The sequence below is a fragment of the Typopeltis vanoorti genome, chromosome 9 (assembly GCF_054136105.1).
Source record: "Typopeltis vanoorti isolate ZY-2024b chromosome 9, IOZ_Tvanoo_1.0, whole genome shotgun sequence".
Classification (NCBI taxonomy): Eukaryota; Metazoa; Arthropoda; class Arachnida; order Uropygi; family Thelyphonidae; genus Typopeltis; species Typopeltis vanoorti.
The window spans coordinates 34,491,502-34,519,434 of NC_143557.1; the positions used below are offsets into that span (position 1 = coordinate 34,491,502).

The window sequence follows — 27,933 nt, forward strand, 5'->3', positions numbered from 1 at the left end:
TGCTATTATCTTGGTCACTCGTCTCTGGATCCTCTCCACCTCCTCCCCATCAAGAAAAAACCCTGGTGCCCATATCTGGGCACAGTGGTCTAGATGGGGTCTTATCAAGGCTCGATATAGAGGAACAATACCTTGTTTGTCTCTGCTTGTTAAAGTATTTTTCAGCAACCAAGTGATTTGATGAGCTGATTTAGCCACTTTTGCAATGTGCCCCCAAAACTTCAAATTTAGGGGGCACATTGCAAATATGCAATGCATTAAGGGAAGGGCAACTACCCAGACTGGTTTCAACCTTTATTGAGGACTCGTCAGTGGGAGCCAGACCCAGAAGTGGTGATAATAAGGCAAAAGCAATGGAGAGGTCATATTTACTTATACGAGTTGCCAAAAGGTGTACCACCTTATTATTAAAATACTCTGGATTTAAAGAAAGACGTTGGAAGTTTATTTTCCACTTGGTTACACTATAATAAATTTAGTTTAATCCTTTATCCAAGTGTAAGCAAACAAAGTTTGCACCTGAAGTATCTTTCTGGATCTGGATCCCACTGACGAGATCTCAATAAAGGTCGAAACCAGCCTGGGTAGTGGCCCTTCCCTTAATGCATTGCATTATAGATGTCTGCAATGAGATGTGCTTTGCAATATGGGAGATACTGAGACAAGGAGTGATGAGAGCTTGGTCCACCTGTACTACAATTTGCCTCAGTCCTGAAGATACTTCAGGTGCAAACTTTGTTTGCTTACACTTGGAGAAAGAATTAAACTAAATTTATTATAGTCTAACCAAGTGGAAAATAAACTTCCAACATCTTTCTCTAAATCCAGAGTATTTTAATAATAAGGTGGTACATCTTTTGGCAATTCGTATAAGTAAATATGACCTCTCCATTGCTTCTGCCATATTATCACCACTCCCACTGATGAAACTTCAATAAAGGTCGAAATTGGTCTGAGTAATGGCCCTTCCCTTAATCCATTGCATTATACATGCCCGCAAGGAGATGTGTTTTACATTATGGATGATACTGAGACAAGGAGTGATGAGAGCTTGGTCCACCTTTACTATGAGTTGCATTAGTCCTGAAGACACTTCAGGCACAAACTTTGTTTGCTTACACTTGGATAAAGGATAAAACTAAATTTATTATAGTCTAACCAAGTGGAAAATAAACTTCCGTCTTCTTCCTATATTGACATATGGCTGTGAAACATAGACATTAAATGCAAAGGAAATTAAGAAATTAAGTGCAACACAATTTAGTATGGAAAGAAGTATGCTTGGTATTACAAGACTGGATCACAAAAGGAATACGTGGATAAGAAACCAAACCAAAATCTCTGACATCATAGGAAGAATGAAACATCTGAAGTAGCAGTGGTCTGTGCATATTGTTTGAAGACAAGATCAACGATGGACAAAAGAAGTAGGAAAAATGACCACAATGCTGACCTAAATCATGGTGGATTGATAATATCATGAGATTTGCAGAAGTAACATGGGAAAGGAGAGTCATGGTCAGACAGTCTTGGAGTAATCTTGGAAAGGCCTTCATCCAGCAGTGGATCGAAAATGGCTGATAATGATGATATATCTGTTTGTATAGCAAATATTGTTGTCTTGATCTCAAGATACAAACTTTCAGGTCAAGTCTTATGCACTAACAATGACATTAATAAGGAAAACATAATTTAAAAATTATCATGGAAGGCTAATTCCAGAAATGGTACACGAGAATCACATGAAATATCGATGGAAAATTTTAGACATGGCACAAGAAATGACATGGAAGCAAGACTAATAGAATTTGCAAAATATGAATACCTGTACATAATGAATGCTTTTTTAAAGAAAAAAAAAAAAAAAACAGAAAATGAACAATGATGAAATGGAAGAACTGGTGAAATTGACTTTATCTGAAGTAACAGAAAAAACATATTTCAGAACCTTTTATTATAAGCACCTTCAACACTGTATGGTATGTAGCAAGATCCAAATAAATACCAAAAATAAAGAGACAAATGTTGCAAGGGTGAAAACAAAATATCACTACACAAACTCAACTCAGCATTCAAAAAGAAATATTCCAACACAAGTCTTATGCACCAACAATGACATCAATAAGGAAGACGTTATTTAAAAATTATCATGGGAGACTAATTCCAGAAATGGTACACGAGAATCACATTAACAAAAACTCTTGCAATGCTAAACTGAAGCTGACAAAAAGGGAAACAAGACAGCTTATGAAGAAACAAAGAAAAACAAAACAAACTCAAAGCTTAATGAAAACAATTGAATATAATGAATGGTGCAAAACAACATATGAAAGAAGAAATATGAAAATTCAATAGTAAACTCATACAACAAACTTATATATATATATATGACAGAATGATCATTGACTCGGTTAACATTAATAGTTTTATGAAAAAAACTGAATGCCTAGAACCGAGATTTAATTAAAAAGGTTTTAATATAAACACACTACTAGTTTCGGCCTGTAACAGCCTTCTTCAGGTGACATTATAAAAGAAAAAACACTAAACATTGAGGTTAAAAGACTATGAACAACATAGTCTTTATACATAATTAGCATGAAAACGTTGTAGTTGTATTTGAAGCTGTTCTTTCATTTGTTGCATTGTTGGGAGAGTGCGTGCTTGCTGCATCACGTGAACGCCAGTACATGATTACAGCTGAATGACTATTTGGGAGGTTGTAGCTTAAGTTGTTATTTAGATGAACAGGATTGAAGATGATTTCTCTCGATTCCACAATTTTTCTCTCTATTTCGTCACTGCAACGGAAGATTTTTGTAGATTTTTCCCAGCAGACTTTGTGACTTTGGTTATTATCATTAGGATTAGCCGAGAAGAGGATATGACTTGATAATGCACTTGCTCGCTGTCTCTTGTAAGTAATGTCTCTCATGTGCTCTTCCATATGCATTTCGACAGATTTGTCTGTCTGCCTGAAATAAGGAATATTGCAGTCACATAATATTTTATATACGCCAGGGTATTTGAGTATTCACTCCACTTCCAAAGATCCGTTCCTTAATTAGCCACCCAAAACCTTGTCATCATCAACTCAAATACCCTGGCGTATACAAAATATTATGTGACTGCGATATTCCTTATTTCGGGCAGACAGACAAATCTGCAAATTGTGGTCCTACCATGGACACCCATGTGAGCCTTGGTTCTGAATGTTTTGTGCAGATTCATATTCCAGTTGATGCCTGGAACACCGCATTCAATGTGTGGGCAATGAATGGCAGTTTATACATGTTATCCTGCGTAGCACCCTATGGTCATATTAGGCGAGTGTTTTGGATTGTCCACTGTACTTCTATCTCAGTATGGTATTGCTGATTGTTGACCTGGGATGGCCCAATTTGTCAACAATTTACTGAACAGATAGACCTGTAACATGGCAAACTATCACAATGCCTCTTTCAAACCTTTCACCAAGAAGATACATCATGAAGATACTTCATGTGCAAAACGTTGTTTTACTTACTTAGATAAAGGATTAAAACCAAAAATATAATTTCTTGGCATCTTTAATATATATATATATCCTAAAACGACTGTTTGTAAGTTACTTTTTAATCCACTTGCTCACTGTACTGAAGATAGTAACTGATGTAAAAGGATTTATATCTCTATTGTATATCAGCTCCATTTCACCCAAGTTAGCTGAAATTCTCAAGAAATTTAAAATCTGCACTTCTTTTATTCCTCTTTCCAAACTCTGTTCCTTACTCAATGCATCGAAACCGAAACATGATTGCCTAAAATAACCAGGAGTTTATAGTCTTTGATGTAACTGCAATGTGTCCTATTTTGGTCAGACAGAGAAATCCATTGAGTTGCATAAGGAAGAACATGTGAGAGAAGACATTATCTCACATTATCATTCAAACCTTAGTCTTATTAACTCTTTTATGAAATGGAAGAAATCTGTTCTCTTTTCCCTTCTTTGGAACCTGATCTAATGTAAGACTTTAAAAAGGAATGTCATTGCTGTTGTTAATTCCCTCAATACATGTGGTGATATATCAACAAGCCCTACACAAGCCATGTTAATATCCAGTTAACTCAATTCCCTCATAAATCATATGGTAGAACTAGAGCCAGGTAGCCAGCATACACTATCTAATCATGTTCTTAATTCTACGTGCCCTTACAAGGAAGATTCTGTCATTCATCCAGTGATCTGGAACAAATAAGAAAACATTTTTAGATGATACGATGAATTGGAGAGAAGAATTGTGGAATTGTCCTCAATCTGCTCCATCTTAATACTAACCTTAGCTATAACCAATCTGACTGTTACTCTTCAGCTATCCAACTTTGGCATACATGAGATCATATCCGTGTGAATGTGCCCAACAATACTATGACATCTAGAACATCTTTCGGTGATTACACCACATTTTATATTATTCAGTTATACAATATACTGAAATAATAGTTCCCAATAAGTTTCGTAAATTGTAGGATTTACATCTGCAGGAGTAAATAGTATAACTTAAAGTTTAAACAAGAGAAATTAATAAATACAAATCATAACCGTCTGGCCATTCATAAACTCAAATATCAGACTGCAGATATAAAACGTTATTGACGTTGAACAATACTGGACGATGTCACGTGTTCTTGTTCTTGTTCATACAGTCCGAGCTCAAATTGAGGTAGATTTTTTTATTAGAGCTGACCACGCTTGATGGAGAATTAAACCTTGATTTTTATTGCATTGGGTTGGGTTTTTCAGCATATTAGAAGCTTCTTTAAATTTTCTTATGTAGCGTTGTTTTCTATGTATGACATCGTTGTTTTTTGCCAGAGTACATCATGTCCAGTGGAAGTGGTATGGAAAGCAAGACCCGCTTTTTGTTCTCTTTTGTATTGTACATCTTTTTGGTGTTCAGCCATGCGTATTTCTCCAGATCTTCCTGTCTGTCCTACGTAGCAAATCCCACAAGAGCAATGGATTTTGTAGACTCCTGGTTTTTTAAGAGGATGATGAGGTGGTTTTGGTGGATGTAGGAATCTTGAGATTTTTTCCATAGAAAGGAAGGCTACTTTTACGTTGTGTTTGTTCATTAATTTGGCTAGCTTATCTGTAACATTTCTGATATAAGGAAGCGAGATTGCGTTTTTGTAATCCTGTTTTATTGTGTTGTTAGTTGGAGGCATTTTAAGGATTCTCTTGATGGTTTTTGAATAGCCAGACGGTTATAATTTGTATTTATTAATTTCTCTTGTTTAAACTTTAAGTTGTACTATTTACCCCTGAAGATGTAAATCCTACGATTTACGAAATTTGTCGAGAACTATTATTTCAGTATATTGTATAATATACTGAAATAATAAAAAATGTGGTGTAATCACCGAAATATGTCTTTTGAACCAATTAGCCACAGAAGTCAATGCCTGCAATCTAGAACATCTTCAAATGTCAGCAATATATCTGCAAGTACTGCAAACGTATTGTTGACATTTGAAAGCAATATGTTTGCAAGTTAATTTTCATGTTATGCACTCAAAGTAGTTTTCTAAGAAAATAAAACCAGTTGTGCGCTTCAATAATGAATAATATTTTGGTAACTCTTGGCTTCTAGTCATTACATTTATTGAGAATATACATAGAAGTTTGGAAAGTTTCAAAAGTTGACAAGAGCTTATAGGAATACAATCCTTGGTATCTAAGTTGCCTCAGCTTGCACTACTTAAGATATCAGTATAGTAATGCTTTTGATTAAAGTTTCACTAGCCTGAAAGCGATTTTGAACTGTTGGTTCTTATCAGAGATCAGACAGAAACCTTAAAATGGCAATTTAATACCAAAGCAAGCCAGTTTCAGAGAGTTGAATTTTTCGTAAGTGAAGAGAAGTCACTGTGTTAGATTCTTTATCAAAAACAAACCTAAAAGTCCTCATTTTGGCGTTATGAAATAAATGGATCCATCCATATATCATGACCAAACTTGAACTCACACAGTGTGAGTTCGAGTCTCTTATCATTGGCACAGATTCAGCAGAGAGAGAGAGAGAGAAGAGAAAGAGAAACAGATAGTATAAGATAAGAGATAACTCAGTTGACCAGTTTGAGCTGCTGATGCACCGGGTTCTTCTAAAACAGTTTCAAAAACTTGTTTGACTTTTTATTCATTAAAGGAAAATTCCCCAAAAGGCAAAAACACTAAAGAACCTAGCAAGTGTAAACAAATAAAATAAAAACGTTAAAAATACTACAAAAACCTGTAAAACCCAATAAACAGATAAAAAACAATAAAAGCAAGGGAAGAAACTTGGAGAGCCAACCCTAAAAAGGGCCGAGGACCACCTCAAGGTGGCCTTCACAGCCTGGGTTAATTCAGATCAACACCGTATATTTAAAGAAAATCACTTTAGACTAAATTAAAATGACAATAATATGATTAAATCTGAATTTAAAAAGAGATAAAACCAATGGTGTTAGAGATAAACACAAACTTTAATTTTCCCCTGGGTTATGTGACAAATTGTTGGTGGTCTGCCCGATCACCTTAGGAATCATTCTTTACCTAAGAGATACCTTCTTTGTTCTTAGAATCAAGGGAGATAGGCATAGAAACAGTTGATAATTCGATCATAAATTCTGTTTTCCTCAGAGAGGAGATGTTTTTTTACTTATCTTCCAAATGTGGTATTTTAAGACATTTACGAGAAAATTCAAATATTGACTTTTCCTCACCAGGCAAATAAACTGTAGTAGGACCACCTGAGAGAAAGTTGGCACAGGGATCCTGAGCACTTCAGTCAACCTTTGCCAAATGAGCTGCACTGGTGGACACTGTAGAAGAGGTACCATACAGTTTCAACTGCATGACACATCACAAAAGGAGTCATAAGGTTGGAGGCAACATTGTGATTCAACCAATTTCATGGGGAGTTAGCCAAAAGCAATCCTCCAATTCAAATCCAGGGGAAAAGGCTGCACCCAACTGTTTTTGATATTTGTGAAGAGCACCTCTTTGTTTGTGCCCAGATCATGCATTTCAAAACCAAAGTAAAAAAAGTTACCAATATACAGTTAACTCTTGAACAACACAGGTTTGAACTGTGTGGGTCTACTTATATGCAGATTTTTTTCAATAAATATATTGAAAAATTTTTTGGAGATTTGCAACAATTTGAAAAAACTCACAGATGAATCATGTAGCTTAGAAACATCGAAAAAATGAAGAAAAAGTTAGATATGTTATGAATGCATAAAATATATGCATATACTAGTCTATTCTATCATTTACTACTACAAAATCTATTCTATCATTTACTACTATAAAATATACACAAATTGTTATGAAAAGATAAATTTTATCAAAACTTACACACACACAAACATTTACATACTGTACATGGCACCATTCGGAATGGAAAGAAATGTAAGGATGCAGTATTACATCATAACTGCATAAAATTAACTATTATTAATTAATTAGTTAAATTTAATTAATTAGCAAAAATTAAAATTTTCATAATGATTCGTTCATTAATATATAGGCTAGGCTACCATAAAGTAATCATATTGCTGCTGCTTCATTATCAGTACAAGAATCGTTACACCTGTAAATAAATATGAATTTCTTTATCACATTATCTTTTCAATTTTGAAGTCTAATGTTAGCAATACATGTAACATGTATAGTGTTTTGTGTTTTATAAGACAACACTGATGCAGATACTGACAGACACTGGACACAACATTCAAAAGACAAATCACAATAATGAATTATAATTCATGCATATATTAGTTTGTGTCTCAGTCATAGCTGAAGTACTGATATTACATTATTAGAGTTCAAAGGAACAATTGTAAAAAGTTGTATATATAAAATATGGACAGTTAAGTGATCACTCCCCCAAAACTTGGATATCATCATGCAATCTGATTACTTTAGGTTTGGATAATTTCATAGAGTTTCACATATTTCTGGAGTGGTTTCTTTGCGTGGAGGGCAGTTGAACCTTGGAATGCATTGCCTGAGAGAGTGGTTGGAGAGGGAACGGTCAATGAGATCAAGGAGTGGTATGATAAACTTTGTGTTTCCTAAAAACGACCTCCCACGATGAGTCTTTTGACTCCATGGAGGCCTGGATAATAATAATAATAATAATAATAATAATAAAAAGATGATCGAATTTGAACTTGCTGGAATGAAGAAATTCAGTCTAATTCCAAAAATCTAATATAGTCTTGATGTCCTTCAATTCTAATCAATGCAGAATAGCTAGTCTGTTCAAAATAACAAAGATATTATTAGCACGGTACTTATGAATTAAAGATGCCAAAAAATTATATACTTGGTTTAATCCTTTATCCAATTGTAAGCAAACAAAGTTTGTGACGGAAGCATTTTCAGGACAGAGCAACTCATATTACTATTATTACAGGCAACTCCAGGGAGTCATTAGACTCATCAAGGGAGCCCCAAATCATATTCATCACAACTATTCGACATTCATACAGTATCTATCATACCTCGCCTTAAACTCATTCACTGTCACAGCATCCACCACAGACTCAGGGAGTGCATTCCACTCATTCACTACTCTAAAAGTAAAGAACCAAGCTCTAACACCTTTACTAACCACACTTTTGCCCAGTTTCCATGGATGTCCCCTAGTCCTCCCAAAATCAGCCCTGTTCTCAAAAATATCTTCTGAATTAATTTTATAGAAACCCTTCAGTAATTTGAATGTCTCAATCATATCTCCCCTCCTCCGCCTATCAACCAATTTTTGCAACCCACAAATCCTCAACCTGTTCTCATAAGGTTCATTCCACAGACCTGCTATCATCTTGGTCACTCGCCTCTGGATCCTCTCCACCTCCTCCCCATCAAGAAGAAACCTAGGTGACCAAATCTGGGCACAGTAGTTGGATGGGGTTTTATCAAGGCTCGATAGAGAGGAACAATAACCTGCTTGTCTCTGCTTGTCAACATATTCTTCAGCAACCAAGTGATTTGATGAGCTGATTTGGCCACTTTTGCAATGTGTCCCCTAAATTTCAATTCCTTATCCACCAACACTCCTAAATGTCGTGCCTCCTCAATTTCCTAGAGCACAGTTCCAACAATGCAGTAAACTGCCACCAATCTTTTCACCCCAAAATGCATAACCTTACATTTTGCCACATTAAATTGACATCCATTCTCCTTAGCCCAGACCTCCAATCTATCCAAATCATCCTGCAAAATTTTGATGTCATCTGCATTCACTATTGCCCTACCCAACTTCGCATCATCCGCAAACAAATGAACTGTTCCTCTCAGATCCTTTCCTATACCATTAATGAACAAATTAAACAGCAGTGGTCCAAGAACAGATCCTTGTGGCACACCACTAGTCACAGGCCGTCTTGTGGACTCTACTCCTGAGTAAACCACTCTCTGATATCTCTCCGTCAACCACCCTTCTATCCATCTCACCAACCCTATGTCCATCCCCATATGCTGCAATTTACTGACTAGAATTCCATGTGGTATCCTGTCAAAGGCCTTAGCAAGGTCCAGTAGAATCACTGTAAACCCATTACCCTTATCCAGTTCAGTTATAATACGTGAGCAAGTTACTGAGGCATGACCTACCCTTCACAAAACCATGCTGTCCTCGATACAGTATCCCATTTTCTTCTATCCAATCTTGTATTTTCCTCTTGACTATTTTCTCTAAGACCTTGATAATGATTCCTGTTATGCTGATTGGCCGGTAATTTTCAACAGCAGCCTTGGAACCACCTTTGTGCAGCGGAACTATTTTCTCCTCTTTCCACCCCCTTGGGACTGACCCAGACCCAAGGCTCAAATTAAACAAAATGGTCAAGGGCACTGACAATTCTTTAGCCACTTCACATACACACGAGCTGGTATACCATTCAATCCCACAGATGTATTGACATTGAGGTTCTGTAATAGACTAGTTACCTCTACTTCATTCAACACAATTCCAGTATAAGCTGTTGGTTCTTCCATTCCTGCAAAGTCACCACCTGCATGATATACTATTGCAAAGTGCTCGCTCAGTAATTCCACAATATCAACTGATTCGGTTACATCCCTACCCTCAGCATTTTATAAGATCATTCTACCATGAGCATTTTTCCTTTTACTTGCAACATATTGAAAAAACTGTTTGGGATTCTCTTTAGCCTGCATGGCCAATTTTCTTTCGTAATCCGCTTTTGCTTTTCTTACCACCCTTGTTACCATCCTGGCCTGAGCTTTATACTGTTCCTGCGCCTGATGGTCACCTTTCTCCTTAAATTCCCTCCACAATTGTTTCTTTTTTTGCAGCTCAAGCTTAATAGTGTTATTTATCCATTTAACCCCTATTTGATTTATTATTCGGACTCTTGGTATACAGTCAACCATTGCCTCCTGCAAACAGTTCTTAACCACCTCCCATGCACTACCAACATCCAGCCCTTGCAGTTTTACATGCCATGGCACTGAGCCAAGCACACACACCTAAGCTTGTCATACTTACCAGCCCGGTAATTCCACATGTACCATCTTAATTGTAAATTCCACTCCTTTAGCCACCTCCCAAGTCATGACCTTATGGTCACGCTCACCAATTGGTGGCAACATGGTCATGTTCGTTACAGCCACATTCTCAGTTGCAATTACTAGGTCAAGCACTCTCTGCCCCCTGGTATTTTCCACTACATGCTGCCGCAGATAGTTGTCCCTTAATAACCGTATAAAATCCAATTCCTTCCTCCCATGTGCCCTCTCCTCTTTCCAGTCAATGTTACCATAATTGAAATCACCCATAATAATTACCCTCCTTCCACTCATTTCTTCTATTTGCCTATGCATACTATCCCCACCATCTATTCCATCACCTGGTCTATAGCAGCACCCAATTGTATATTTTGTTCTGCTAGATTCTATCTCACACCAAACAGCCTCAAATGTGCTCTTTTCTCTATCCTGCAGTTCAACTTCTATACTCCTTGGGTGCAGCTCATCAGCTATCATCAATAACACTCCTCCCCCCCTTTTTATTCACCCTGTCACTCCTGAACACGCTATACCCGTCACATTCAATCCCACTAGCTTTATCATCTTCTGTCAGCCATGTTTCACTAATACCAACAACCTGTGGCCTGGAAGTGCCAACCATGGCCAAAAACTCTTCCTTCTTGTTCCTAATACTCCTGGCATTAGTGTACATGAATTGCAGAAGCCCATTTGTCCCATCCCTACTTTGATGCCTTATACTAACTATCCCATTCTGATTTGTTGTCCTTCGTACTCGCTCGGGCTTAATATACTCATTCATACACTCAACTGCCTCCCTAAAGTCTGCATATCTATCCCCCCTCTTAATAAATCTAGTTTCCCTGAGTCTGTACATCCACTTCCACATCATTCATCAACACTTTTTCAAGTCTCCGTACACCAACTCCATTCAAATGTAACCCATCCATCTTATATAAGTCCTTTCGCCCATCGAACTCATTCCACACATCCACAAATTCCACACCACTCTCCATGCATAACCCACGCATAAAGTCATTAGCAATTATGGCCCTCCTTCTAAACACTTCGCTGTCATACCGCAGTAAGATACTCACCATCCTAACTCTCTCACTCTTCTGTTTTGCTACCTCAAACAACTCCCTCACATCCTCTATCATTTCCATATTGTTCTCTTTCAAATCATTCGTTCCTGCCATGATTATCATCTCTTTCACCCTCTGTTTTTGCAGTCGAATAGATTCGCTGACGTCCTTTATGTTCGCACCCGGCTGGTACGACTTTGTTAGACTCTCAACTATTACACCTCTTAATAGCGAATCTCCATACAGCACTCGCTCCTTCATTTTAGTGACGTTTACGAACATTCTATTATTTGCCGTCACAGACTTTCGCCGGTTATTTGTCGGTATGTTCAACACACATTTTTCCATACGCTCCAGTTGCCTTTTAGCTCTGTGTATCGCACCGTTCAAACGGGCAATTTCACTACTCGCATTTATCTCACCATTTTCATTATCAATCAAATCATCCATTTGTTCTGTATTTCTACCTTCATTTACACTTTCAACAATGCTCTCACACCTATCTGGCACTACCACGCAATTCTCTAGCACACCGCCATTTTCTACATTCTGACTATCGTTGACAATATCACTCTCGCCACACGAAACACGCTCGAAATCCTCATTCTCTTTACACTTTCTGCACATATTAATCCCTATCACTTTCTAACCAGATTCCCACCGCTCTTCACAAGGCATACATCTCACAGACAGCACATTGCATAAATTCGTTTACATCAAAACTCTTAAACAAACATGGCGACCTGGCCGCCATTTTTTTCTTTATCGGTGCCATATGTACGTTATCTTATCTTAAAATTAATAATTAAAATAACAGAAAACACGCAAAAATTGCACAGACACACTAAGAAACAAAAAGCAAACAATACTACTTAAAATTCTAGTAAAATTTCTAATGTTAACACAAAATACTACTAATCTTTTCAGGAGCTCTCGACAAGCCGACGATCTAATCGGTACGACACCCTAATGACTTAATTAGCTTCTAAATAAGCTTACACTTGGATAAAGGATTAAACCAAGAATATAATTTCCTGGTATCTTTAATTTACAGTCTGTCTCTCTCTCTCTCTCTCTCTCGGATTTCCTCATGTCTGAGGATTCGTAGCCTTCCTGATAATGCTTTGCCATTTCTTTCTCCCCTGTGCTTCTCTTATTGCTTATTCTAGTTTAAGTTTCGGTGATTCTTGGTCTATGGTCAATCAATCTGTTGGGGGGGGGGTCCCTTTTTTTTCTTTTCCACACAGTTGACCCTGGATGATTATTTTTTTCAGGCAGTTGCCTTTATTTCTGCATATGTGTCCAAAATATTGCACTATTCTCTTGTCCATTATGTTTGTCAGTCTTGTGTGGATGTTCAGTTCTTCTAGGATACTTTTGTTTGTTCGTTTTTCTGTCCAAGACACTCTTCGTTCTTCTCCAGCACCAGAAATGAAATGCCTGTTCTTTTTCTATCACCTTTTGTCATCATCCAAGACTCAGAAGCATAGAGAGAGATAAAAAAAAAATACTAAGGTTTCTACAACCTTAATTTTGGTCTTTTTGGAGATATGCCTGTCTTTCCAGATCTTCATTAAATTAGTCATCGCTTTCTTAGCTAGTGGTGCTATTCTTCTTCTTATCTCTTTTTTACATCCATCTTTTTTTTATTATTATCACTCCAAGGTAACTGAAATTGTCAACAATTTCAATTCCTTCTATATCTATCTCTTCTGCATTGTTTAAAATCATAATTTGGTTTTATCTTGATTTATTTGTAAACAGTGGCTTAAGCTTTCCCATTCTAATTGATTTAGGATGGATTTTAATTCCTGTTTATTTGTGGCTATTATCACTGTCATCTGTGTATCGTAGGTTGGTGATTGTTCGGCCACCTAATTTGGCGAGAGTATGTATCCTTGATTTGATCCTTTTTCAAAAGGGAATGCAGGGGACACTGTGTTTTCAATTCCTACTGTTGCTTAATTTCCTTGATATAAGTTCTTTATGAGGGTTACTAGATGGTTTGGTATTCCTCAATCTTGCATGATATCCCATAATATCCCACCTCATACAGTCAAAGCCTTGGAGTAATCTATAAAGCATAGATAAAGGCTTGAGTTGAATTCCCTTGCTTTTTCGATTATTTGTCTGATGTTAGATATATGATTTCTACTTTCTCGACCTTTTCCAAATCCTGCTTGTTCTTCTGAGATTTGATACTCCATAACTTTGTAATCTTTCCTTAATACGTATAGTAAAATCTTGCTAGTATGTGATATAGGGCAATGGTGTAGTAGTTTTAGTTTTCACATTTGTTGTGATTGCTTTTTTTTGTAGATTGGAATTATGGTGGAACTAGTCAAGTCATTTGACCATCTTCCAGTCTTCCAAATTTTGTTGCATAAATCATGTATCCAGTTGGATGCATTCTCTCCAAGGTTTTTCAACATTTCGGCCAATACTGAATCAGGACCTGGAGTTTTGTTATGCCTTAATTTTTTTTATTGCTTGTCTACTTCACTTTTGAGGATTTCCATGTTTTCAATAACTCCTTCATCTTCTTGTTGAATAGCTGGGTCCATATAAAGCTCGCTGCAATACTCTTTCCACCTTTTGAATTTTCGAAGAATCCTTGCAATATTTTACAAGGTCCCTTTAAGGTAGGGTATTGAAATTCTTTTCACATCAGATTGCAGTCTGGTGGAAGGATGATAATTATCAATAACGTTTTGAATGGTAGTTTAGTTGTATTCATTACAGTTCATTCATTACATATCAGATTGTTTTTAATTTTATTCACTTCATCTAACAAAAGGGATTAGAATTGAAGAACATCAATACTGTGTTAGATTTTTTGGAATCTGATAAGTCTGGCTTTGCTTTGCACACTATTGACACTAGGCATTGAGTTCTTTAGAACCAGACTAAACTTTTTCATTCCAGCAAGTTCAAATTCAATCATCTTTTCCTAGAAACATAAAACTCTATATGAAATTGTCTGAACCTGAATCAATCAGACTGCATGCCGGTATCCAAGTTTTGGGAAGTGATAACTATTAACTGTTCCTAATTTTTTTTTTTTTTTCAAAATATACAAAAAAAAAAAAAAAAAAAAAAAAAAATTAGGAACAGTTAATAGTTTTCACTTCCCAAAACTTGGATATCGGCATGCAGTCTGATTGATTCAGGTTCAGACAATTTCATATAGAGTTTCATGTTTCTAGGAAAAGATGACTGAATTTGAACTTGCTTGAATGAAAAAAGTTCAGTCTGGTTTCAAAGAACATTCATGAAGATAGCATGCCTGAATTTGGCAAGTTTAATAACTAAGTGGATAGTGTCTCCACTTTTCATGCAATGGGATGTGGGTTTTGCAAAGGTCTTTTCATTGTTTGGTGAGTGACCATTGCCTGCTTATTAGAGGCTTAAAATAATCTGAAGCTAGATATTCAATCTCTGGAATAATTATGTGAGCAGATTTTAAAATAGTAAATTAGAGAGTGAAACTTATTGAGCCTATAGTCTTACAGAGTGTATTGTTTAAGAAGAAGTGGAGGAATTTTTCAAGTCATTAGAGAAGGCAGATGACTTAAAGAAAACAGAGATATTCTTGTTTGTGATTTAAACAGGGCCTCAGTAACTTTGAAAGGGGGTGTGATTGTGGGAGCCAGACTGGCAGGTGCATTTGTGACCAGAACAGCTGAAAGTGCACATGTTAATCAAGGAATAGTCTCTCTTAGGTTATGTCAGCATGGCAGTCAACAGGACAAACATTATGTGCAAATTAGTGTGCTGTAGCATGAAAAATAGGGAGGGCTACTGCTGAGCAACTGTTTTAAAGATTCAACTCTGGTCGTGAGAAACCCATTTCAACAAAAGCTCTGTGCCAGGAACTACAAAGAATTGGATATGACAGTCAGGTTGCCTTACGAAAGTTTTTCAACACTCCCATGAACATATGTTGTTGTGACCAGTGGTGCAAAGATCACAGGCAGTGGACTACACCACAGTGGAGGGATGTGATATGGTTCAATGAATCCACATTTACACTTTTTGCTGCAAATGGATGAATACATGTATGACATCAGCTGAAGGAAGCTTACCAGCTAGAGTGCTTGTTTGCCTGGTCTGTGGCACATTCTCATGTCATAGTTTAGGTTTACTTATACTGGAAGGCAAAGTGGATGCTGCAAGTTATCTTTCAATCAAAGGTGATTATATACATCCCATGGTGACAAACTTTTTTCCTACACATCCACATTTCAACAGAATAATGCTCCCATTCATCAAGCAAATGTGGTTACCCAGTGGTAACCACATTTGGAACATGATGGTGAGGTGTCGTGTCTGCACACATATGCAGAAGGGAAGGCATCCAGGGTAAACCATGTGGAAAAAGAGGGGAAACTCCCAACAGATGGTTTGACCAAATATCAAGAATACCGGACTTAAACTAGAACAAGCAATAAGAGAAGTACATGGGATAAAGAAATGGCAAAGCATTATCAGGAAGGTTACGAGTCCTCAGACATGAGGAAATCCAAGAGAGAGAGAGAGATTATAAATTAAAGATGCCAAGAAATTATATTCTTGGTTTAATCCTTTATCCAAGTGTAAGCTTATATAGAAGTTAATTAAGTCATTAGCTTCTATATACGAGTTGCTCTGTCCTAAAAATACTTCAGGCACAAACTTTGTTTGCTTAAACCAAGGATTTAAAAGGATTAAACCAAGAATATAATTTCTTGGCATCTAATTAAAGATGCCAAGAAATTATATTCTTGGTTTAATTCATAAGTACCGTGCTAATACTATCTTTGTTGTTTTGAACAGACTAGCCATTCTGCATTGATTAAAATTGAAGGACATCACGACTATATTAGATTTTTGGAATCAGACTAAACTTCTTCATTCCAGCAAGTTCAAATTCGATCATCTTTTTCTAGAAACATGTGAAACAATTAAAACCTGAAGTAATCAGACTGCATGATGATATCCAAATTTTGGGAAGTGATCATTTAGCTGTTCATATTTTACCTACACAGTGTTTTACAATTGTTCCTTTGAATTCTAATAATGTAATATTAGTAGTTCAGCTATGATTGAGACACAAGCTAATATGCGCATGAATTATAATTCATTATAGTGATTCATCTTTTGAAGGTTGTGTACAGTCTGTCTCCCTAGCAAAGTCCACATAATGTTGGATAAAATATATTCAAGTTTTTAATAAAATTATATATAAATTTTTTTACGACATGTGTAAGCCATTAAGTTAGTTTATAGCGATTGATATATTCAACTAAATACACTATAAAAGTACAGAGTAATAAAATTTACATTCTTCCATACCTGTAGAAACTTCTCAAAATCAGGTCGACGAGACTCTAGAAACTGTTTACCTCTATTTCCTTGGGAGCGTTTCGGAGGCAAATGAACTGAAAGTTCTCCATGAAATTCTGTTAATTTGGCCTCTAACACATAAAATTCATTGTATCTCCTAACATATGAAAAGGCAAATATAAAAATACTTAAATAATAAGCATTGAAGTAAATATTCATAATGTATTACATAAAAAGTTTAAAAATAATATATTACGTAATTACTAAAATAAATAGCCAAAAGGCTTCAGTTCAGTGATATAAATTCACATAGGCGAATTGATATTAGATCCAGCATTATTTCAAAGCCGAATGTAGAAACTATGAAAGTTTCTACATTCGGTTGTTTCTACTAAAATAAAGAGCCAAAAGGCTTCATAATGCTGGATCTAATAGCCACTTTGCCTATGTAATTTCGAGTTCCTTAGTACCAAGAGTTTTTTTCTCTCTTAAGGTTTCTGCCTGGTCTCTGAAGAGAACCAACCAGTTCAAAACAGCTGTCAGGTCAGTGAAACCTTTATCAAATGGACTAATAAAAGCTGAATATATGGACGCTTGGCAGAGCTAATGTCTTTTAAGTAGTTCATACTAAGGCAACTCGGGGGATATCGAGGAATGTTCCTGCAAGCTCTTTGGTAAATTTATAAAACTTTCATAGTTTCTATATTCGGTTTTGAAATAATGCTAGATCTAATATCCACTTTGCCTATGTAATAATATATTATGTGAATTTTAATTAATGCAGTACTATCTCAGAATCCTATTATAACTTTTGAGGTTACTTATCTAAGATTGCTGATATTCCTTAAAAATATTTTATTTTTTAAATTAATTTACTCTTTAACATAAAATTCACTGTACATTTTAATGCAAAATATGAACCACATGTGTAGAAAAATACTTTCACCTGTCACTGTTAATAAAGGAGCCAGTACAATGAACTGTTGAGTACCATGGGTACGCAATATACATATTGCGTACCATCTTCAAGTTCTTGAAGAGTCTCAGTGGTTAGTGAAACAATACAACAATAAAAAAAAGCAATATATTTCATAATCACCATCTTCAGCATTGCTGGTACACACACCAATCTTCAACATTATGTATTTCATCTATTTGCTCTTGGCTCACATCAAATAGTCTAAACTTGCTGTTTCCTGCACTTTGCATTGCTACCTTTATCCTGAATTCTTTTTAGTACCTAATTTCGTTATAATTTGTAAAACTCTCCTACTCTCTGCATTTCCCTGAAAGATCTTATATTATTAGTGTCATTATTTGGTAACCCTCCATGGAGCCAAAAGACTCATCGTGGGAGGCTCACTCAACCAGCAACATGCTTGTCATAATGAGCTTTGAAATTATTTACGATACCTGCACTCACAAAGCACTCAAGTAATGCATTCCACTCACTAACTCTCCATGTAAAAACTCTACTTATTACACTCTTCTTCACATCTTTATACAACTTCCAAGAATGGCCTCTCATTCTTTCCATCTTAACATCCACTATTTTTTTTATAATTTCTTCTGTATTAATCTGATAGAATCCCTTAACATGAAGGTCTCTATCATATCTCCTCTTTTCCTCCTCCACCAACCTCTGTAATCCACATTCTTTCAAATGCTCTTTATCCAACACTCCAAAGTCCTGATATCACTTTGGTGATTTGTCTTTAGACCCTATCTAATGTTTCCACATCACAATGAAAACTAGGTGACCAATTCTGAGTGCAATAGTCCATATGTGGTCTGACCAATGTCTTATATAGAGGCACCACTTCCTTATCCCTACATGTCAATGTACTATTTTTTTTTATCATAGCAGCTATACGATATGCCCTCGGAACTTCAGTCCACTGTCCTCCAAGATTTCGAATCTCATCCACTTCCTAAAGTACAGCTCTACCAATATAGTACAGAGCCTTATATCTCTGTATCCCAAAGTATAACATCTTGCATTTATTAACATTAAAATTGCAACCCCACTCATTTGTCCAAGCTAATAGTCTATCCAAATCTTCCTGTAGAGAATTAACATCAGCACTACTCCTGATAATTCTATCTAACTTTGCATCATCGGCAAACATTTGAAGATCCCTAGTCATTCCACATAAAATATCATTAACAAAGAAGAGGTTAAACAGTAGGGGTCCAAGAACAGAACCCTGAGGCATGCCACTGGTCACCTTCCTTTTCTGAGACATGGCTCCATCATACATAACTTGCTGGTATCATTCAGAAAGCCAATCTCTGATCCATCTAACCAATTAACTATTCTACCTATTCCTATCCTATGCAGCTTGTACATCAACTTATCATGTGGTAATCTATCAAATACTTTTGAAAAGTCCAAGAATATCATTGTATATAATTCTCCCTTATACAACACAAACAGATTGCTAAAACACGACCCGTCCTTCACAAATCCATGCTGACCATCATATATAATTTTATGTTCATCAATTCTATTTCTAACCAATTTTCCAACACTTTGATCATAACTGCAGCTTTGATCACCTGTTCTTGAACCATGCTCACGGGGAAGTATTATTTTGCCCTCTTTCCACCCCTTAGGAATCTTTCCTCAATGCAAGACTCAGAGTGGGAAAAGGATTTAAAGCATCTTTTGCAGGTGCTTTAAAAATACATTGTGATATATCATCCATTCCCACAGCCTTATTAACACCTAACCAAAGCAAGACTTGATACACTTCTGATTCTTTCACCTTTAATTCTCCTAATTTTTGCTTCCCTTCTACATGTTGTACAGCATCATTCACACCACTATGAAGTGTTCATTAAATAATTTCACTATATTATATGCTATGGTTACTCTGCTACCATAACTATCCACCAACATCAACCTGCCATAATTATTTTTCCTCTTACTTGCCATGTAGTAGAAAAATTCCCTTGAATTAGCTCAGGCCTTACTGACCAATCTCCTCTCATATTCTACTTTTTCATTTTTAACCATGCTTGTCACTTTTCTGGCCTGCACTTTATATTCTTCATGCATCTGTACACTGCAAACTGTCTTGTACTTCCTCCATAGCAACGTCTTTTGTAACAATACTTGCTTGATTTCACCATTCATCCATCTCATCACTCTTACTCTATTAATTCAATTAACTCTTGGTATGCAATTATGCATTGCTTGTGTTAGATTCTGCCTTATCATTTCCCATGCACTGTCAACATCTTCACCTTCACATTCTATTCCTGTAGATGTATCTTCAAATACTGGTCACAAATCATTCAACCTCATGGAATGAATCATTTGTGCAACACATTAGACACCATTTTTTTTTTTTAATTTTTAAATGAAATTAAATTAGATTATTCTAATAAATAATCTAATAATCTAATTTCTGAATCAAAATAATTCCAGCACATAAGGAATGATGTAAGCTTTTCATAGGTTTTTAGAATATTTTATCTCCAGCATCAGTGACAACAATGGGCTAAGGAAATGAGTGTTTGCTGGAGACAGTTACAAGTAGCGTCATTGGAGTGAAGGTGAGCATGGTGAGGCGACTATGGACTTGATATTAGGTAGTGTGACTGGACATATGGAAGATTTGACTATAAGATATGCTTGTAGAGGGAGATAGAGGTACTGAGAGAGGAAGTTGAAGGTATGAAAACTGAGTTGATTCATGTGAAAAGAGAGATTAGAAGACTAAAAAGGCTGACTAGCCTGAGACAAACAAGCGTGTGTCTCAGGCCAGTCGAGAGAAAGAGAGAGAATGAGTGGATGGGGGCAAGAAAAAGTCAAGAGAGAGAGAGAGCAAATGAGCAAGGGATATGTGAGGAAGGCAGATGATAAATGAGAGAACAAGGAGAATGTCAGAAGAGAGAGTGAGGGATGCAAATGAGCAATGTATGCAGATTCAATGATGCATGGTATACAGAACAGAATGTTAGCAGAGTGTTTTTTTACTTGGAGGAACAACAGAGTGTGTCTATGGCTATAATGTAACGTGAGAATATGTATGATAACAGTGATGATGGTACAAATGATCTGAGAAGTAGCGTGAATCAGGTGGCAAGAGATTTGAGGTTATTGTTAGGAACTGTGCAGCAGAAAAGTGAGAGGGAAGACAGTGTTTTATCCAGATATGATAATGCAGAATTAAGAAGGAGAGCAGAGATAATGAATGGCATGATAGTGAGAATTCATGTATCAAAAAAGAGGTCTAGAATATGTCAATGGATGGTAGGAGTGCATTGGAGGACAGAAGAAAGCTGTATGCAATAGATGGATGGCATTTGAACATGGAAGGGGGCTTAGGCATCTGTAGAGATTCTTGGGGCATGTGAGACTGCTAGGAAAGGAAAACTAGAGTTGCCAAAATGAATCTTGAGGGGATAGTCACTTAGGACATAGGAGAAAGTTAAATGGAGTCTGGAGAGAATAATAATAGGTACAGAAATGGTGACAATGCACTGATGTTTCTTTATACAAATGCAAAAAGTATCATGAATAAAGAAAGTGAATTGGTGGCACTGGTAGCCTCAGCCTAACCTAAGATTACTGGAATAAGTGGAAAGTGGTTGACAGCAGATCATGTCATGCTGTACTCCTCTACTTCTTTTCCTGTTAGGACATGATCTGTTGTCAACCACTTTCCATTATAATAAATGATAAGATGAGTCCTCTCAGAGTAGAGAATTTGGAAGGGAATGGCACTAATAGTTTTGTAAGCATATGGTGTGAGGTAGAGGCAGGCAAGAGAAGATATCTGTGTTCCCTGGCCTATGTTGCCATAGGCCAGGGAACACAGAGTTAAGTGAATTATCATTATGGGAGATTTTAGCTATAGCAGTATAAACTGAGCATAAGAAGAAGCATACAGTAGTAAAGGAATATAATTTCTGGAATTTTTGAAGGACAGGTGTCTCAGGAAACATGTAGTAGAGATAACATGTGGTTGAATAGTTTTGGATCTGTGGTGAGAGTGACTATGAATTGTTGACTTGGAATGCTGAGCAGACATGCAGAAGCATTAAGGAGAAAAGAATTTATGAGAATGGTCTGAAAAGTTCTCAGCCTAACAATGAAATAACAAATTTATAATTTCAAAATTATTTTTATTTTTCAACATAATCTCCCTTAAGGCTAATACATTCATTCCAACAATGCTCCAGAGCTATTATCGCATCCCTGTAGTGGTTCTCAGTAAGATTTGCAAAATACTCCTCTACAGCTGCAATCACCTCTTGATTCGAAGAAAAACAAGCAAGGAACTGACCAGCAAGTAAGAGTTTTAGTTTCGGAAAGAGACAGAAGTCAGAGGGAGTCAAATCTGGGGAATTGGATGGATGTCCCAACAATTCATAGTGCAGATCTCTTAATTTTCCCATTACCAAAACACCTTTGTGGGCAGGTGCATTGTCCTGATGCAAGATGATTTTTTCTTCTGTAAAGCGGGTCTTTTCTCACAGATTTTTTTGTCTAGTCTACTTAAAAGATCGGAATAATATTCCCCAGTTTTACTGTTTTCAAGATAATTAATAAACAAAATGCCTTTAGCATCGAAAACACCGATGCCACAACCTTTCCTGCTGATGGAACCGACTCTGTCTTCTTTGGCGCTGAACAACCGGCTTCTGTCCACTGTTTTGACTGCTGTTTGGATTCTGGTGTGTAATGGTGAATCCAAGTCTCATCCATAGTAATAAATCAATGCACAAAATCGGTTATATTCTTCTTAAAACCCTCCAAGCAATGTTCAGAGATTTTCATGTTGTGAAAATCTCTGATATTTTGATTGTTGTGAGCAAGTGCGACACCCATCTTGAGCAAAGCTTTTTCATTTGCAATTCTTCATTCAAAATATATCCTACAAGTTCTTTTGAAATGCCTATAGTCTCAGCACAATTTCACGCACTTGATCAATGATTTCTGGCGTTGTTTGGACGTCCTTCACGTGGATCATCTTCAAGGCTGATACGGCCACGTTTAAACTTGGCAGCCCATTTCTTAGTTGTTGAAAACGAAGGAAAAGAGTGCCCATAAACTTTTATGAACTTTGAATGAATTTCTTTTGCCGTTAAACATTCTTTTACAAAGAATTTTATAACCACACAATACTCAATTTTAGCCTTTCAAGAGATACAGAAAACACTTTGGCTTCAGGCAGCTGTATAAAACAAACTACTTGATAGAATGACTTGCAATTTCACATGGATGCTTATGACAGATGTACCAACTTAGAAAAAAAAAATCTTGCCAATAGTGCTGCCATCTATGGTCAAGGCCGAGAACCTTTCAGACCACTCTAACATACAGAATTATAAGATGGGTGACTATAATAATCTTAGAAATCAACTTAGAGCAGTTCATTGTGGAAGAATTGCAAGAGAGGGATATCAGCAATGCATAAGGGGGGGGGTCAGTGAGGAACATCCTAAGGAATTCTTTCATTATGTGACAATAAGGGGGAGGAGAAATAATTGTGGATAAAAACCTATTAGATGGGGAAAGAAGGTCAAGTGATTAATGCAGATAATATTATAGAGCTATTTAATGATCACTTTATTGAGGCATTTCATCCCAACAAAAGAGGATTTTAGTAAATGAGGAGAATGTATTTTACTGGAAGACAATAAGACAATGGGACTGGATGGGATGATTTCAAAACTTGTTTTAAGAGAACGTGCTAAGGAACTGACAGTTCCATTTACTTGCTTTATGCATAATTTTTGTAAGTAATATGGTTTCTTTATTCAAGGAAATTCTTAATTAAAAACAGTGTAAATAGATAAACCCATCAAATAGAGAGCAAATATGGTTGGAGATGGATACCTCAGTAACTTGCTCACGTTTTATAATATAGTGACGGCTGAACTGGATAAGGGTAATGGGTTTACAGTGATTCTACTGGACCTTGCCAAGGCCTTTGACAGGATACCACATGGAACTATAATCAGTGCACTGGAGCAGATGGGGATGGATATAGGGTTGGTGAGATGGATAAGAGGGTGGTTGATGGAGAGATACCAGAGAGTGGTTTATTCAGGAGTAGAGTCCAAAAGACGGCTTGTGACTAGTGGTGTGTCGCAGGGTTCTGTTCTTGGACCACTACTTTTCAATTTGTTCATTAACGATATAGGAAAGGATCTGAGAGAAAGTGCTCACTTGTTTGCTGATGATGCAAAGTTGGGTAGAGCAATTGTGAGCACAGGATGTTTTGGATAGTTTGGAGGACTGGGCTAAGGAGAATGGATGTCAATTTAATGTGGCAAAGTGTAAGGTTATGCCTTTTGGAGTGAAAAGATTAGCAGCAGTATATCACATTGGTAGAACTGTACTCCAGGAGATTGATGAGGCTAGGGATTTAAGAGTGTTGGTGGATAGGGAGTTGAAGTTTAGGGGGCACATTGCAAAAGTGGCTAAATCAGCTCATCAAATCACTTGGTTGCTGAAAAATACTTGAACAAGCAGAGACAAACAAGTTATTGTTCCTGTATATCGAGCCTTGATAAGACCCCATCTAGACTACTGTGCCCAGATTTGGTCACCTAGGTTTCTTCTTGATGGCGAGGAGGTGGAGACGAGTGAGCAGGTCTGTGGAATGAACCTTATGAGAACAGGTTGAAGATTTGTGGGTTGCAAAAATTGGTTGATAGGCAGAACAGGGGTGATATGATTGAGACATTCAAATTACTGAAGGGTTTCTATAGGATTAATCCAGAAGATATTTTTGAGAATAGGACTGGTGGTGGGAGGACTAGGGTCCATACATGGAAGCTGGGCAAGAATGTGGTTAGCAGGGGTGTTAGAGCTAGGTTTTTTTACTTGGAGAGTGGTGAATGAGTGGAATAAGCTGCCAGAGTCTGTTGTGGGTGCTATGACCGTGAATGAGTTCAGGGCGAGGTAAGATAGATACTGTGTGAATGTCGAACAGTTGTTCTTGACATGATGTTAGAGCCTCCCTCGATGAGTTTGTCGACTCCTTGGAGTTGCCCGAAATAATAATAATAATGGCCTCGCCTACTCCTGTATACGGGAATAAAAAGGCGTTAGCTGATTTTTTTTTTTTTTTTTTTAGTTTTCTGATGATGAAACTGGGGAGGGCAATAGTTAATGAAGGTGATGTAGAGATCTGAAGGATGATTTAAATAATAATAAACAGATTCAGCATAGATATAGGATAAAAATTGTCAGTTTAATGTGGCAAAGTGTAAGGTCATGCATGCACTTCAAGATGAATGGTTTTAAGCTGTGCATTATACTGATTTTGGGATGACAGTGGACAAAGAGTTGAAGTTCAGTAAGGAATCTTGTGATTTAGTTCAAAGGATCACTTGAATATTAAGGATTGATGTGGCCAGATTAGAAAAAAAATCTGGACTCCTCCTTACCACACACTTGAATTAGAAAATGTACAGAATTTTTTTCTGTGAGTAAAACCATTAGGAATACAGTTATGACCACATGGAAAACTCAACTAATAGTCCATGGTGATAATCTATGTGCAGTGAATATCAAGAGTGGAATTTTCCAAGTGATTCATTATCACCTCTACTATTCATTTTAGTATTGAATTCTAGATCCAGAGAAATTCAGTCACTGCCAAAACAGCCCAAATCTTTAGTGAAGACATTTTTATGGAACACGGAGTTGATAATTGTACATGATATCTTTAGTTCAAGGCAAAATAACTGATAACAATGAATTAAATTTGCAGATGGAAGGAGAATCAAAACCATGTCCCTGAATGAATCCTACAAATACCTAGGAATTATTGAGGCAGAAGACATTTTTTGTATTCCATAGTAAAAAAAAAAAAAGTTCTGAATATTTGAAAAGTCAGAAATATTCTAGAGTGCAAACTCAATGAAGGCAACACTGTACTGTAGCAATCAATAAATGGGCCATCCCTGCATTCAAATATACAGCAAGGATAACTGATGGCACACAAGTCAATTTGGTTGTACTTGATCATAAAACAAGAAAATTAATATCAATAAATCATTCCTTACATTCCACATAGTGATGTATCTGATCAAGAAAAGTGGAGGATGTGGACTTTTACAAGTCAAGCAAATAGTAGAAGAAGAAAAGAGAGAATTGAATTATTACATCAAGGTAAGTTACAGAAAATATGCTCGGTGAGGATCAACAAAGAACAAGTAATGAATGAAACAAATTCAAGAAAGGTATAAGAGGAAAGAAATGGTGAAAAGTTCACAAGATCAGAAAAATAAAGCACTTGAAGGGAATGTTTACATTTGCTTGTCTTGGCAATGACCTCAGCAGGAAACCATTCAAAAAGGTACATACAGATGGTCTGAGACTTGCTGATCAAGAACAAGCATAAATGAATGTAATAAACGGAAAATTTGAAAAGATCAACAGCGATAGAAAATGCTGACTGTGCAGAGATAAAGAAGAAACAGTGGACTATCTGAATAACTCTTGCTTCCAGCAAGATTGCACATACAAACTATAAGCAAGGATATGATGGGTTGCAAAAGCTATACAATGGAAACTGTACAGGAAATCGGTTTACCAACTTTAAAAATGCCTCAAGAACATACATATAAAAAGTTACTGAAAATGCTACACAGATAACATGAGACTAAAAACGTTTAGACATCTGGAACACAATATGATGGCTAGCATATTGTGTTCCAGATGTCTAAACGTTGAACAATGAAGAGCAAAAATGAGTATGGGTTATAAAATGGCAATTATTGGAAGATAATGGAGAAGAAGGAAAATACATGAAAAATTAACCATGTATAGAGATTTGCATATTAGAATACAACAAATTTGGAACAAAATAACAACAGTTCCATAGTTGTCATAAGAACATTAGGAGCAGTACTCAGACAATTTCCAAGGTAACTGCCTTACAATTACCTTGTTGACCTGATATGCCCTAATTTGTCAATAATCTTCCAAACAGACAGGCCTACAACATGGTATAAATTAAAGATGCTAAGAAATTATATTCTTGGTTTCATCCTTTATTCAAGTATAAGTAAACAAAGTTTACGCATAAGGAACTTCACGACTGGGCTATTTGTAAACAGAAGCTAATGACTTCACATCAATTGTCTTAGTACACTACATATTCTTACGTTGTATAATGCTATGCATTATGGGAAGGGCAACTACCCGGGTGGCTTTCATCCTTTATTGAGGTGAAAAAGTAAAGGGTGCTCATCATAGGACTAGAGTAGCTAGTATAGGGGTGCAAGCGAGTCTGATAGTATTATTATTATTTTTTTTTATTAAAGTGGATAAAATATAGATTGGAAGATAGGCAACATAAAGGACTACTTACATATTATAAGAATGTATATTACAGAGATAAAAGGATTTTCCTTTTGGATATACAATAGAAAGGTAGACAGGATTTGTCTTTTTAGTAAGAGACAACACTGCAGTTCAGTATCACTTTTAGTTATCTTTCAGCTGAAGTCTATCATCATCATCAGAAATCCACGAAAGGGTACCAGTTGGATTCCTCTCCTCTATGAATTTTGCTACAGTTCTTGTTTCTTTGTAATAATCAAATTCTATAGAAAGCCTGCTGTGTAGTTTTCAATGTAGGCTACACGAGGGTTTGTTCAGATTTGGTGATGGATGGGTGCTGGATATTTCTTGTGTGCTTAACGTAGAAGCCATAGATGACAGTCTTGCCTCAGACGAAGAGGAAATTGCATATTCTGTGTTTGTTCTCTCTCTTCTGTATGGATTAATGCATAGGTGATAGGCCCATGCATAGGTGATCGTCGCTTTGTTTCAGGTACCTTGTTCTGTCCAAGGTACCTGAAACTTCACAGAATAGACACAGATAAGATTCTCTAAGTTGAAATTTGCAGAGATTAGTATGAGTTGGCAAGATGTTATTCCACAGCCTCCACTGTTATGTCAGAATCTGGTTTGGCACAGCTTGATTTATAAGAAGATCCCACTGA

The 27,933-nt window shown here is 36.5% G+C and overlaps 1 protein-coding gene across 2 annotated transcripts in view; it reads right to left on the reverse strand.

Moving 5' to 3' along the window:
- LOC150102965 (sorting nexin-14-like) overlaps window positions 1-27,933 on the reverse strand; it is a 793,179-nt gene that overhangs the window by 273,355 nt on the left and 491,891 nt on the right. For both annotated transcript variants that reach the window (XM_090397844.1, XM_090397845.1), the window contains one exon: window positions 16,963-17,110. In XM_090397844.1, the coding sequence (XP_090253970.1) occupies window positions 16,963-17,110 (148 nt within the window). The remainder of the gene's footprint in view (window positions 1-16,962; window positions 17,111-27,933) is intronic.